Source organism: Symphalangus syndactylus, chromosome 14, assembly GCF_028878055.3.
Source record: "Symphalangus syndactylus isolate Jambi chromosome 14, NHGRI_mSymSyn1-v2.1_pri, whole genome shotgun sequence".
Lineage (NCBI taxonomy): Eukaryota > Metazoa > Chordata > Mammalia > Primates > Hylobatidae > Symphalangus > Symphalangus syndactylus.
The window spans coordinates 115,745,548-115,759,659 of record NC_072436.2 but is presented as its reverse complement, the minus strand read 5'-3'; the positions used below and the strand labels follow the sequence as shown (position 1 = coordinate 115,759,659).

Genomic DNA, 14,112 nt, shown 5'->3' with positions numbered 1-14,112 from the left:
CCTGGCACTTTGGGAGGCCGAGGCAAGCGGATCACGACGCCAGGAGATCGAGACCATTCTGGCTAACACGGCGAAACCTCATCTCTACTAAAAATACAAAAAATTAGCCAAGTGTGGTGGCATATGCCTGTAGTCCCAGCTACTCAGGAGGCTAAGGCAGGAGAATCGCTTGAACCCAGGAGGCGGAGATAGCAGTGAGCCGAGATCGCGCCACTGCACTCCGGCCTGGGTGACAGAGCAAGACTCCTTCTCAAAAAAAAAAAAAAAAAAAAAAAAGAGGGCTTCCTCCCTGGACCTGTGAGTGGCAGGCAGTGGGAGGCCAGGTGGGCAGGGTCTGGGAAACATTCTCAGCCTCGCAGAGGGCAGCCAGGGGCTGGGGAGGTGGTGACTTTGGCCCAGGCCTCAACATTGTTCCCACCCCAGGCTTTCCAGGAGGAGCTGGCCCAGTTCCGGGAGCAACTGGACACCTGCAGGGGCCCTGTGAGCTGTGCCCTTGTGGCCCTGATGGCCCATGGGGGACCACGAGGTCAGCTGCTGGGGGCTGATGGGCAAGAGGTGCAGCCCGAGGCGCTGATGCAGGAGCTGAGCCGCTGCCAGGTGCTGCGGGGCCGCCCCAAGATCTTCCTGCTGCAGGCCTGCCGTGGGGGTGAGCGGCCTGGCCTCCTCCTGCCCTCACTTTCCTCAGCCAGCTTCAGCCCCTGGGACTCACTGTCTACCTTCTCCAGGGAGCCTGGGTATCCGCCCTTCCCTGCCCCCTCTCCTGTCCTCTCCTAGAGGTCAAGTCCACGACATTGAACCCTTAACTCTCAACACCTGTCATTCAGCGCTCTGAATGTCTCTAGTCTGGCAAGCTTGCCCTGGAGCTCTGGAGCTGGGTTCTCACCTTGACCCCACGCTCACACTAGACCCCTGAGCACCCCCAGGTATCCCCGGAGTGAGACTATCTGCCTCTCCCCACCCTCTTCAGGAAACAGGGATGCTGGTGTGGGGCCCACAGCTCTCCCCTGGTACTGGAGCTGGCTGCGGACATCTCCATCTGTCCCCTCCCATGCAGATGTCCTGCAGATCTGCGCTGAGGCCCAGGGTGGGTTCTGCCTTCCTTCCAGGGCCTGGGCTTGGGCAGGGCTGGTGGTGGGGACCGTCCAGAGAGCATCTCCAGGGCCCTAAGCTGGGGTATGGCTGCCACCTGCATCCTCTGTTTGCCAAGACAATGGGAAGAAAAAAATCTTCCTAAACCGCAAGGGCCTTTGGGAAGTGGGAGCTTGGAGCCTGGCAAGAACCCTGGAGTCGGCAAGGTCAAATAGCTTTTCTGAGGTCACAGCTGGTAAGTGGCTGGACCGAGCTTTGAACTTCCGTCTGTCTTTCCTGCCCTGCACTCTTTCCACCTCCCTGGGCTGCCCTTAAGCCACAGATGGGGAGCTCCTGGGGCTGATGGAGTTCCACGATGTTGATCACTAGAATTGATTCCTCTTGCAGGCAGCTCCTGCAGGGGCGCCCCTCCAGGGAGCTCTGACCAAGCAGACATCCTGACAGTCTACTCAGCCGCAGAAGGTAAGAAGATGGGTCATCGGGAGCCTGTGGTTACACAGGGCCCAGCTTCCTGGCCTGAGATCTGGAGTAGGGCTTAGGGGTGGGGCACAGAGATGCCAGCCCAGCTGTGGTCCAGCCATGTTCCCTACAGGGTTTATGATGTGTAGTAACAGCAGTGATGGTGAGTGCTGTGAGGCGCAGCTGTGCCAACCACTGTGTGTGCAGGTTTCCTGTAGGCTGTGAGTTCCACGAGGCCGGGGCAGATCTGCCTGCCCCAAGGCCCTGCTCAGCGTCTGGCACATAGTAGGTGCGCAGTAAATGTTTGTTCAGTAGTGAATCTCTCCATAGGCTCACCTCTGCAAATATCTAGCAACAACTTGTTCCAGACGCAAGAAGTCCCTGCTCCCTGCCCTGTTCTCTTGCCTGCTTCCTGGGTCCTGCCTGCTTGTACCCCACCTTCCACCAACAATAGGACCCCTGGGATTGGAAGGCAGAGGGTTGGGGCCTTGGTCTGATGCTGTGGCCCTGGTCCCCTGACCTAGGCTATGTGGCCTATCGCGATGACAAGGGCTCAGACTTTATCCAGACACTGGTCGAGGTCCTCAGAGCCAACCCCGGGAGAGACCTTCTGGAGCTGCTGACTGAGGTGTGTTGGGGGGTTCCGGGGTGACAAGGGGCAAGGAGCTGGGTTTGCCTTTCTCCCCAGCCCTGGTATTCTGATCACCTCCTATGAACTCCATTGGCGAAGGAGGGATCCTCTGCCCTCAACACTACAAGATAACCAAATGCAGGATGGCCGACACTGCACACATGCCATGCACCGCAGTTCTTAGTCACACGTACTGCAGTCGGGTAGGGAGGAGGATGCTGCATGCCATGCAGGGCCACCTGGGCTTGTGCTCAGAGCAGGGTGAACCTGCAGGGCCAGTGGGAGGCTGGCTTTGTAGTGACAAGAGAGTGAGATGCCCCCTGGTTCCCACAGGCAGATGTGGTTGGTTGGTTTGAATATTTCCAAGGCCTGTCAGGGGGCTGAAGTCCATTAGGGTGAGGACCAGGTTGGGTGCAGCTGGTCTGCTGAGAGGGGACCTAGGGGGTGGGAGCCTGTCCTGCTGGGTGGGGACATGTCTGGCCAGAGCAGAGGAATTCACCGTTAGGCCTATGGAGTTCTGCGAGCCTCAAAGATGTCCAGGCAGCCCTTAAAATTTTAGGCCTTGCAATGTATCAAGCCAGGGGCTCTCCCCTGGGACAGGCTGAGCCCCGGAGGGCTGTAGCCCCAGGCACAGGCTGGGTGTGGTCCTCAGGTCAATAGGCGGGTGTGTGAGCAGGACGTGCTGGGGCCCGACTGCGATGAACTCCGCAAGGCCTGCCTGGAGATCCGCAGCTCGCTCCGGCGCCGGCTCTGCCTCCAGGCCTGAGGGTGCGGCGGCCACGGGGGCGGTGCTGAGACGGTGGCCAGATCCCAGCGCCATTCTTGCCTGCATCCACCCCCTACCCCCCGGTTTCCTCATCCGAGAGCAAGGCGTGGCAGCGTGGGAGTGGCCGTGCAATAAATATGTGCCGTGAACAGAGCCTGTTCTCAAGGACGTGTGAAATAAGTGAGATAATGTGTGTAAAGCGCCTGGCACTGCATATGGACGCAATAGTGTCCATGGGAACCGAGCTGGGGCCTGTGCCCAGGTTCCGGGACTTAGGAACCCAACATGGGCTGGACTGGGCTGGGCTGGGTTGGCAGTTCGGTTATGGGAGCGTCCGGGGGGGAGGGGTCCCAGGAAGAGGACGCATAACCCTCTCCCAGCCATGTCCCTGTGCACGCGCGCCCCACCTCCACCCCGCGCTGGGCCGTAGAAACTCAGGAGACACGGCCCCCGCTTTCCAGGCGGCCAGAATAAAGTCTGGGGCCAAAAGCCTCTGAAACACACCTTGGCAGGTTCACCGGTGATGGAGCAAGAACAGGGGCTGGGCAAGCAGCTTGCAGCCCCTGACCCAAAGCGGCGGGAAGCACATGGGGAAAGCGCTCCCAAACGGCGTCTCGGAGGGGCCTGCTGCGGGGAGGGTGGGGTAGGGCGGGCTCGCCAGGGTTCGAACTCACAATCCCGGGCCCGCGGCGGCAGTTTCCACCCAGCAGCCTCAGCGGCCGGGCGCGGTGGCCCACCTCGGAGTCCCGCCCACCGAGAGCCTCGGAAGGACGCGCCTCCCCTCACTCTAAGCATGCGCGTTAAAGCCACAGCATAGGCTATAGAAAGCTTTATGAGAAATGCTGGGAACGTCTCAAACGCAGGGCCGCGTGGCCTAATGGATAAGGCGTCTGATTCCGGATCAGAAGATTGAGGGTTCGAGTCCCTTCGTGGTCGTTGCTACGTTAACGTTTTCTTCCAGCTCTACTGAAAGAAATTTCTTCACCTGGGACTGCACCCTGGGCGACTAGGACACTGGAACTGAGTGCGCCGGTCGCTCGCCCCTTACTCCCCTAGGAACACTCGGACCCCGTCCTTCCGCTGCAGTCGTGTTAAGGACCCAGGGCCACAATAGCAGTGAGGGCGACCCAGAGAACGCCGGCAGGGCCCTGGCGGACTGCGGCGCTTGAAGCCAGAGAACGCGGGTCCTGGGAGCTGGTAGGGGATTGACTTAACAAATTAAAGTTCAGGTGATGGAAACCGTGACACACACGAGGCTGGGATTGCTTGCGGTGAGGAGTTGCCCCAAGGGGTCAAAGGACATGTGTAGTTTTTTTTTTTTTTTTTTTTTTTTTTTTGAGGCGGATTTTTCGCTCTTGTTGCCTAGGCTGGAAGTCCAATGGCTTGATCTCCGCTCACTGCAACCTCCGCCTCCCGGGTTCAAACGATTCTCCTGCCTCAGCCTTCCGAGTAGCTGGAATTACAGGCATGCGCCACCACGTCCGGCTAATTTTTGTATTTTTACTAGGAGTGGGGTGGGGGGGGGGGGGGTGGTGTCTCCATTTTGGCCAGGCTGGTCTCGAACTCCCGACCTCAGATGATCATCCAGCCTCGGTCTCCCAAAGTGCTGGGATTACAGGCGTGAGCCACCGCGCCCGGCGACATGTGTAGTTTAATTGATTATTATGATGAAAAACTTTGTATCACCTGATCATGGGGTAACAAAGTAAAAAAAGAAAACGATTATAAACAGCGGTGATGAGCCGGGCGCGGTGGCTCAGGCCTCTAATCCCAGCACTTTGGGAGGCCGAGGCGGGCGAATCATGAGGTCAGGAGTTCGAGACCAGCCTGACTCACATGGTAAAACCCCGTTTCTATTAAAAATACAAAAATTAGCGGGACGTGGTGGCGCGCGACTGTAGTCCCAGCTACTCAGGAGGCTGAAGCAGGAGAATCGCTTGAACCCGGGAGGCCGGAGGTTGCAGTGAGCCAAGATCGCGCCACTGCACTCCAGCCTGGGCGACGGAGCGAGACTCCGTCTGAAAATAGAAAATAAATAAAATAAGATAAAATAAAAATTTCAATTTCAAAGAGTATCTCCAGGATTGAGTTAGTATTTCACCCAGGAAAAACAAAAATGTCTACCAGCGGAACCCGAGTTTAGTCCGGGTGCCGAGCAGCGCCTCGTGGGGTATCCTTCCAGGGGGTGAAGGCTGCGGAGAGTCGCAGCTGCAGGCATGTCCTCTGGTCGGCGGACGCTGGTAACCTGGCGTCGTGCAGGGTGTCAATTTCTCCTTTAACTTTTTTTGACGTTTCAGTGGTTTACGAAGGTATTTGTTTTTGGTAGAGACGGGGCGCTCACTATTTTGCCCATGATGGTCTCGAACTCCTGGACTGAAGCGTTTACTAGGTATTACAGGAAAATAACTTCATTAAAATACAGATTTTTTAAAAAAGGAAAATAACACACATGTTGGGGCAGGAAAGTAAACACCAAACGTGGAGATCCTGAGATTAACACCGAGCCAGCGGGGGATGTAGAGGACAGATTTTGGAGGGTCATTATTAAGAGGCTTCCGGCCACTGGGCGGCACCCTTGGCCTAAGGGACAATGCGGGGGAGGAGAACGGAGACGGACACTTTTGCAAGCGGCGGGCTCGGGATGAGGAGCCAGTTGCTGAGCAGGCATCGCGTGCCCCTTCCCATACACTCTATACATCGCAAGTGCATCTTTCGCTACTAATTACCCCTAGACTTGGGTTCTGTCCTGAACGGAGACTAGGGCTTGTGAGGGAGTTGATCCGGGCACCTCTCGCACCCTAAGCGAAGATCATACCCCCAGACCAAAGAGCAGAGCCAAAAACCTGACGTTCGGTGTGTTTCAGGTCCCTCTGCACGTGCGCGGTCTCTGGGGTCCCGAGGATGCCCAGGAGCGAACGAGATCTGAACCGAAGCTTGGATTCCCGTGGAGGGGCGGGAGAAAGGCCAGGGTAGGACGGGAAGGCTGTGCAGGAACCACCGCGGAGTGGTGGAGAGACTGGTCTAAGACAAGCGCCACCGTTTTGCCGTCCGCCCCGGTGGCCTAATGGATAAGGCATTGGCCTCCTAAGCCAGGGGTTGTGGGTTCGAGTCCCACCCGGGGTAAGAAAGGGCCGAATTTTAGTGTTCCTTACCGGAGAGAAGACTTGGAATTTGGTATACTCCCATGGAGGTTCCCAGTTTCCCGGAGAGAAGACCTGGAATTGGTATACTCCCGTGGAGGTTCGCAGTTGCCCGGGGAGAAGACCTGGAATTTGGTATACTCCTGTGGAGGTGCGGAGTTGTAGGAGGGTTCCCAGACAGGCTATAAATCAGTAAACCTGTACCTGTATTTCAAATAAGATGAGCACAATTTCAGGTTACAGAAGAAAGGAGCTGAATCTTTTACAGGATTTTAAGTACCATCCATTTAACTTGATAGAAAGGAATGATTGTTTATTTTTCCAGGTCTGTTAATTCTATTATGGTTAAGGATTTTTTAAATCCTTTTTCAATAAACACAATTATTTACAGATTAAATTACAGGACAACTGGTTTGTTTTAAACATCATAAAACTGAGGCCAGGCGCGGTGGCTTCCGCTTGTAATCCCAGCCTATAATCTCCATTTCAAAAAAAAAAATCATAAGCTGGATGGAGGTATAGATGAAACTACTTATCCATGAGTATATAATGGGGGACATTGCACTATTTTCTCTCTTTTAATACATATTTGAAATAGTCCATAGTATTCTTTTTTTAAATCCACGCAATATGTGATGCCTTCTTCAAGGTAAAAATTTCCTGAACTACAGGACATGGTGTAAAGTAAAATCAGAAGCCGCTCTAATGGGGACCACTGCTAGAGTTTTGTCATAAGTGTGTATAAAAACATGGTTGGCTTTTGCCTTTAAAACCCATAATTGGCCCTCGCGCAGTGGCTCCCGCCTGTAATCCCAGCAGTTTGGGAGGCCGAGGCAAGCAGATCATGATCACGAACCAGCCTGACCAACATGGTGAAACCCTGTCTCTACTAAAAATAGAAAAATTAGCCGGGCATGGTGGCACGCGCCTGTAATCCCAGCTCCTCAGGAGACTGAGGCAGGAGAATCACTTGAACCTGTGAGGTGGAGGTTGCAGTGAGCGGAGACCGCACCACTGCACTCCAGCCTGGGTGACAGAGTGAGACTCTGTCTCAAATAAATAAATAAATAAATAAATAAAACCCATAATTGGAGCTCTTCTGTTTTTCCAGCTCTGGCCTGGCTTCTCCCACTTCTCCAAACATCCTGGACCCCATCATCCCTAATGAAATCAGGGACCTCACCTCAACGGCATTACCTTCCTCACCTCAATGGCGTTACCTTCCACACCTCAATGACATTACCTTCCACCATCATAGGCCACCTGTAGAGAATGGCCACCACAGAGCTACTTAAGGAAGCTGATGCTTCCGTGATGGATTTTTTCGGGAGGCCTTGTGAAAGGGCGTGTCCTGGCCTGGTGCGGTAGCTCACGCCTGTAATCCGAGCACTTTGGGAAGCCGAGGTGGGTGGATCACGAGGTCAGGAGTTCGAGAGCAGCCAGGCCAATATGGTGAAACTCCATCTCTACTAAAAATACAAAAATTAGCCGGGTGTGGTGGCGCTCGCCTGTAGTCCCAGCTACTTGGGAGGCTGAGGCAGAAGAATCGCTTGAACCCGGGAGGCAGAGGTTGCAGTGAGCAGAGATGGTGCTACTGCACTCTAGCCTGGGCAACAGAGTGAGACTCCGTCTCAAAAAAAACAGAAAAAAAGGAAAAAAGAAAAAAGAAAGAAAGGGAGTGTCCTCTGGTCTTCTCAGTGGTATGCACATCATGCATGATAGATGCACTCCAACATTGCTTGGTGTCTTCAGGTTTCTTTCTCTCCAGTTTGCCCGAGACGTTCTGGCAGCCCAGTCTCATTAAACATAGGTCACCACTGAGTTCAATTTTCAGCCAACCAACCAAGAAACCCGGTAGGGCCATGGTCACCTGCATGATATAACATATTAACTATAGGCTCTTTGGGATGTGCACCCAGATGGATAAATTCACCAGATACAAAATCATATCCCATCCTCCTTATGATGGCTTAAAGTAGCCAAACTTGTTTTGTTTCTGTTTTGTTTTGTCATGTATGCTGTTTTCTCCAAGGTCAACCTTTGTAGTTCAAGATTTTCAATTTTGAGTCCAATCTGATGTCACAGCTTCTTCCTAATCAATGCTGTATCTTTCACACCAAAGATGTCCTAAGGCTGTGAATTCAATTCACATTGCCTTTCTGCAACACGCCTAGTTAAATGACATGTTTGATTTTTAGCAATATCAGCCTCGTGGCTTTAAGGTTATTGTATGGTTGCCATAAATTGTCCCTGGGTCTCTGAACATGACTTAGTCAAAAAGTTTAGAGACCTGATCTTGTCATTTTCTTTCTGTAAGCAAACCAGGGCCTTCAGAAAACTTCTTTCCATGCCATGAACTAATGAAAGTCCGTGTGGTCACCTGTGCTGCAACAGTCAGGCACAGCAGCCATTGGTCACCCAGGGCACTTGCTTCAGTCTGCAACTCCTCATAATCAACCAGGTCATGCATTGCCTGATCACGATGCTGTTGTATACTGTGAATTATAGCACCTCACATTCCATTGGTAAGGACCTCAGCACAGCATTGAAGCCAAAATTTGTTACCAAACCAATGTCCAGGCAGCAGTCAGGAAACCATCAGCTATGTTTTGTTGGTTTTTGTTTTTGTTTTTTTGTTTTTTTTGAGACACAGTCTCACTCAGTCACCCAGGCTGGAGTGCAGTGGTGTGACCACGGCTCACTGCAGCCTCGACCTCCCAGGTTCAAGCGATCCTCCCCAGTCAGCCCCCTAAGTAGCTTGGACTGCAGGCACATGCTACTCATTTTTTGTAGAGACGGGGTCTTGCTATGTTGCCCAGGCTGGTCTCAAACTCCTGGCCTCAAGCAGTACTCCCACCTTGGCCTCCCAAAGTGCTGTTCTTATAGGCATGAGCCACCACACCTCCCATTAGCTATTTTTGCGGAATATTTAATATGACAGTTATTAGATAGGCATAAATACTTGTTTTGGTTTTTGGAGATAGGGTCTCACTGTGTTGCCCAGGCTGCAGTGGCACAGTCATGGGTCACTGCACCCGCAAATTCCTGAGCTCAAGTGATGTTCCTGCCTTGGCCTTCCTAAGCGCTGGGATTACAGGCCTGAGCCATGGTACCTAGCCTAGAATCAGATTATAAGGGTGAGATTCTAAATGTGACTCCCCTGCTGGCTGGCTGGCTGGCTGGCTGGCAATGAGGACCATATCCCTGATGGTAGGTGAGAGTCCCTGGTGCGCTGTAGCATGCAATTATGAGAATTTTTACCAGTGTTAAACTGGGGTGAAATAGAAGGAGAATACCTCTTAAGGCAAATATTATGCAGAGAGGGTCCCAAATGCTCTGTGTACTGAATATGGAACGTGTATGCCAATTTTATACAAACGTAATTTTTATTTCTTTTTTTTTTTCTTTTTTTTTTGAGATGTAGTCTTGCTCTGTTGCCCAGGCTGGAGTGCAGTGGCATGGTCTTGGCTCACTGCAAGCTCCGCCTTCCAGGTTCACGCCATTCTCCTGTCTCAGCCTCCCTAGTAGCTGGTACTACAGGCGCCCACCACCATGCCCACCTAATTTTTTCTCTTTTTTACTGGAGACGGGGTTTCACCGTGTTAGCCAGGTTGGTCTCGATCGCCTGACCTCGTGATCCGCCAGCCTTGGCCTCCCAAAGTGGTGGGATTACAGGCGTGAGCCAGGGCGCCCGGCCAATTTCTTTTTACTATTATTATTTTGAGACGGAGTCTTACTGTGTTGTCCAGGCTGGAGTGCACTGGCGCAATCTCGGCTTACTGTAACCTCTACCTCCCGGGTTCAAGCGATTCTCCTGTCTGTCTCTGGAGTAGCTGGGACTACAGGCACGCGCCACGAAGCCTGGCAAAAATTTCTATTTTTTTTAAGGGCTGGGGTCTCACCATGTTGTCTAGGCTCGTCTCAAACTCCTGGGGTCAAAGTGAGGGGATTACAGGCATGAACCACGACGCTTGGCCTCTCTTTTTTATGAAACAAGTCCAAGTGGATCCTGGTATATCCTGAAGCCAGTTGGTTGGTGGAGCGTTTTGTGTTTGCCTGACCAGCAATTCCGAATTTGCAAGGTATACGGTGTCACTTCCACGTTTTCTTACTTACTTTACTTGACTTTCTTCCAAGATGCAAGACTAATTTGTCCGACAAAACCTCACGCCCAACGTGGGGCTCGAACCCACGACCCTGAGATTAAGAGTCTCATGCTCTACCGACTGAGCTAGCCGGGCGGTTATGAGAAGAGTGGTTTCCCACACGTCCATTGGAGCTTTCCAGAACTTCCCTATTCTATATAAAATTGGTGGGGATGAGTCCTGGATCCGAGACATGAGACAGGCTACATACCGAGCACTAGAGCCCCAAGCTCGGCGCGGACCGAAGACGCCACCAGGCCCGTGTGGTCTGCCGTCCTTCGCGGGTGTGTGTCATGTCTGCCGACCCTCGTGGGGATCATCCTGTCTGCCGACCCTCGTGGCGGTGTGTCCCGTTTGCCGACCCTTGCGGGTGTGGGTCCCGTCTGCCGTCCCTCGCTGGTGTGTGTCCCGTCTGTCGTCCCTCGCGGGTGTGTGTCCTTTCTGCCGTCCCTCGCGGGTGTGTGTCCTTTCTGCTGTCCCTCGCGGGTGTGTGTTTCCTGTCTGCCGTCCCTCGCAGTGTGTGTCCCCTGTCTGCCCTCCCTCGTGGGTGTGTCCGGCCCCTGCAGCTCCCGGGAGCGAGAACGTCGGGGACAAGAGCTGAAGGGACGAAGGACACTGGAGATGGCCAGGGGGAAACTCGGCGTGACTCTCTCTTAGGGTTGTGAGAGGTTCCGGGGTCAAACCACGGAGGTCCCCTCATTTTCAAACCCTCATCCCTGTTTAGGGCCGGCAGCGAGGCCTCACCACAGGGACAAGCCCGGTAGACCTTTCTCCTCCTTAGGCTCCCAGTAAAATGCTGGGTCCCTTGCCAGTGGAAAACGGAAGAAAAGTTTAGAGCGTTTGTAGAGCTGCCCGTTTGGGAAGAAATGAACTCTGACTCCAGCTCCGGCCCCTGTATCGGAGGTCCCAGGGCTGCGAGGGTCGCTTGGGCAGAGCTCAGGCCAAGAAGGGGCTTGGCTGAGGTCAGGAGCCCGGGGTCTGTGCGGGAGACGGGATCCCTTCCTAGGGCGCCCGGGCTGGCCTGCTGGGAGGCGGCGGGGTCTCCTCCTCAGGGTCCTGAACTCGGGTTTCACATTGGGTGAAATTTCTGGGCTGGGGCTCAGCACGCGAGACCCCTGCCTCACGCGGGCCACACAGACCACCTCCCCGCGGGCCGCAGCCCCTGGTCACAGGCTCTCCTCTCGGTGCTGGGGCCGCCTGGAGCCGCTGGGAGCCGGGTGGCCCTCGGGGGGTGCGGCGCCGCGGTGCCCAGGGTGCGGGGTCCACCTCTGTGCGCCTGAGGGCGGGGGTCGTACAGGAGCTCTTCCCGGGGCTGGTCCCTTCGGCGCTGCACCTCCTACCAGCTTCCTGTGATCGAAATCCCCACCTGCGCAACCCTCCCAGATGGGCTAGAGGTTGGGGCGTGGCCGTGACCCGGGCGGGGAGGGGTGGGGGTGGAGCGAAGGCGGAGGCTGGGGGGTGCGTGTGGAGGAGGAGAGTGGAACCGCGGGTGTGGACCTCCAAGGATAGACGTCAGAAAGTCCTGGTCGTCCTGGCTCGTTGGTCTAGGGGTATGATTCTCGCTTTGGGTGCGAGAGGTCCCGGGTTCAAATCCCGGACGAGCCCGCTTTTTTTTTTTTTTTTCCGAACACCATCATTTTCTCACGGTGAAGATTGAGGAGCTTCACGGAGTCCTGGCCGCAGGGAACTTGGTTTCTCCGTGGCAGCCGCAGGCGCCGGGGCCGATCCGACTTCCCGCTTCCGTCCGGCTTGCGGCCCCTCGCCTTGCCCGGCTACAGGCAGTACTCGCCTGCGCCTCCTGGCCAGAGCCTTCCACCGCGGAGTTCTTTTTTTTTTAAGACGGAGTCTCGCTCTGTCACCCAGGCTGGAGTGCAGCGGCGCGATCTCGGCTCACTGCAAGCTCCGCCTCCCGGGTTCACGCCATTCTCCTGCCTCAGCCTCTCCGAGTAGCTGGGACTACAGGCGCCCGCCACCACGCCCGGCTAATTTTTTTGCATTTTTATTAGAGACGGGGTTTCACCGTGGTCTCGATCTCCTGATCTCGTGATCCGCCCGCCTCGGCCTCCCAAAGTGCTGGGATTACAAGCGTAAGCCACCGCGCCCGGCCGACCTGGGAGTTCTGAGTGCGCCTAAGGCCTGGCGCTGGGGCAGTGGACCCCAGATCCGGGACCCGAAAGGAGGGCAAACGCCTTCCCCGCCGCGTCTGCCTCTGCAGAAGTGGCCCTAGATCCCGGGTGGCCATGGAACTTGGTCTGGGCGTGTAGTTTTCTTTTGAGTGGGACGGTTCTAAGTTTAAATTTCGGACGATCCCAGGGTTTCGAACCTCCTCTCTCTCTCTGTCTCTCTGTGTCTGTCTCTCTCTCTCTTTTTCTCTCTCTCTCTCTCTTCTCTTTTATTTTCCTTTTTCTGTTGCCCAGGCTGGAGTGCTGAAGTGCAGTGCTGCGATGTCGGCTCCCTGCAAGCTCAACCTCCCACACTCAAGGGATCCTCCCACCTCCACCTCCCGAGTAGCTGGGATTACCGGTGCTCACCACCACGCCAGTCTAATTGTGTGTGTGTGTGTAAAACCGAGGTCTCCCTCTGTTCTGGAGGCTGGTCTCCAACTTGCACTCAAGCAATCTTCCTACCTCGGCCTCCCTCACAAAGTGCTGCAATTACAGGCCAGAACCACCATGCTCAGCTCTCTCCTTTTCCTTCCAGGTCCTGGGGTCGCAGCGGCGCGTCCCTCCGGTACATGGAGGGGAAGAGGTGCGGTTCCGGGAGCCTGCGAAGCCTCTGGGGAGTCCAAGCCCGGCTCCTAGCCCTTTGCCCTGTTTTCTTCCATTCTGCTGTTGCCCATTCATTAAAGCTCCTTCCTTTGGTTTTGTATTTCTAGGGTCTAAACTTTCTGCTTGGTTATTCTTCACATTTTCTTTTCCTTTTTTTTTTTTTGAGACAGAATCTCGCTCTTTTGCCCAGGCCGGAGTGCAGTGGCGCTATATCGGCTCACTGCAAGCTCCGCCTCCCGGGTTCACGCCATTTTCCTGCCTCAGCCTCCCGAGTAGCTGGGACTACAGGGGCCCGCCACAGCGCCCGGCTAAGTTTTTGTATTTTTTTTTTAGTAGAGATGGGGTTTCACCGTGTTAGCCAGGATGGTCTCGATCTCCTGACCTCGTGATCCACCCGCCTTGGCCTCCCAAAGTGCTGGGATTACCGGCGTGAGCCACCGCGCCCGGCCTATTCTTTACATTTTCTACTCCTTTGCTGAGACTTTATATTTTTTCATTTGCATGAAGCGGGGGTTTTAGCTGCTCCTTGAAGCATGTTTATGATGGCCGCTTCACCACCTTTGTCATCCTGTCAGATGATCCAACACCGGTGTCGGTGTCCGTTGTCCGTTGATTGACTTTTTTTTTTTTTGAGACGGAGTTGCCCAGGCTGGAGTGCAGTGGTGCCATCTCTGCTTTCTACAACCTCCGCCTCTGGGGTTCAAGCGATTCTCCTGCCTCCGCCTCCCGAGTAGCTGGGATTACAGGCAGGTGCCGCCACGCCTGGCTCATTTTTTGTATTTTTAGTAGAGACGGAGTTTCATCATGTTGGCCAGGCTGGTCTCCAACTCCTCACCTCAGGTGATTCACCCGCCTCGGCCTCCCAAAGTGCTGGGATTACAGGCGTGAGTCCCCGCGCCTGCGCGCCCGGCCTGATGGACATTTTCAAGCTGGGATTTTCCAGGCTTTTAGAATGACCAGATCTGCGCTGACACTCCTCGGGCTGCGAGCAGGAGGGGCGCCTGGGACTGCTCCCATGTGGACGAAGAGGAAATTGGGCCGATGGCCGATGACCGCCAGGCCGCCAGAGGCTGCTGCTGGGCCCTGGGTCACAGGTCGAGGTGTCAGGCCTCTG

At 54.7% G+C, this 14,112-nt stretch overlaps 1 protein-coding gene and 4 non-coding genes across 5 annotated transcripts; 4 read left to right on the top strand and 1 right to left on the bottom strand.

The window, feature by feature from the left end:
- Nucleotides 1-504: 504 nt before the first annotated feature.
- Nucleotides 505-3,089, top strand: LOC129461851 (putative caspase-16). Its single transcript, XM_055241293.2, has 5 exons — nt 505-646; nt 968-1,084; nt 1,477-1,551; nt 2,073-2,176; nt 2,832-3,089. The coding sequence occupies exons 1-5, from the start codon at nt 505-507 to the stop codon at nt 2,943-2,945; spliced, it is 552 nt and encodes a 183-aa protein (XP_055097268.1). The 3' UTR covers nt 2,946-3,089.
- A 719-nt stretch (nt 3,090-3,808) lies between these two features.
- On the top strand, nt 3,809-3,881 carry TRNAR-CCG (transfer RNA arginine (anticodon CCG)). The gene has a single exon. It is a non-coding gene; the product is annotated as a tRNA-Arg (tRNA).
- Nucleotides 3,882-5,995: 2,114 nt separating this feature from the next.
- On the top strand, nt 5,996-6,068 carry TRNAR-CCU (transfer RNA arginine (anticodon CCU)). Its single transcript has one exon. It is a non-coding gene; the product is annotated as a tRNA-Arg (tRNA).
- Nucleotides 6,069-10,253: 4,185 nt separating this feature from the next.
- TRNAK-CUU (transfer RNA lysine (anticodon CUU)) lies at nt 10,254-10,326 on the bottom strand. The gene has a single exon. It is a non-coding gene; the product is annotated as a tRNA-Lys (tRNA).
- Nucleotides 10,327-11,763: 1,437 nt separating this feature from the next.
- TRNAP-UGG (transfer RNA proline (anticodon UGG)) lies at nt 11,764-11,835 on the top strand. Its single transcript has one exon. It is a non-coding gene; the product is annotated as a tRNA-Pro (tRNA).
- The last annotated feature ends 2,277 nt before the right edge of the window (nt 11,836-14,112 follow it).

What these genes read in the sequence shown, in the direction of transcription:
- LOC129461851 (XM_055241293.2), top strand. Translation starts at nt 505, where the DNA reads ATGGCCCATGGGGGACCACGAGGTCAGCTGCTGGGGGCTGATGGGCAA. An exon ending in GATCTGCGCTGAGGCCCAGG is followed by an intron (nt 1,085 to 1,476) that starts GTGGGTTCTGCC and finishes TTCCTCTTGCAG; the next exon opens with GCAGCTCCTGCAGGGGCGCC. An exon ending in TTCTGGAGCTGCTGACTGAG is followed by an intron (nt 2,177 to 2,831) that starts GTGTGTTGGGGG and finishes TGTGGTCCTCAG; the next exon opens with GTCAATAGGCGGGTGTGTGA.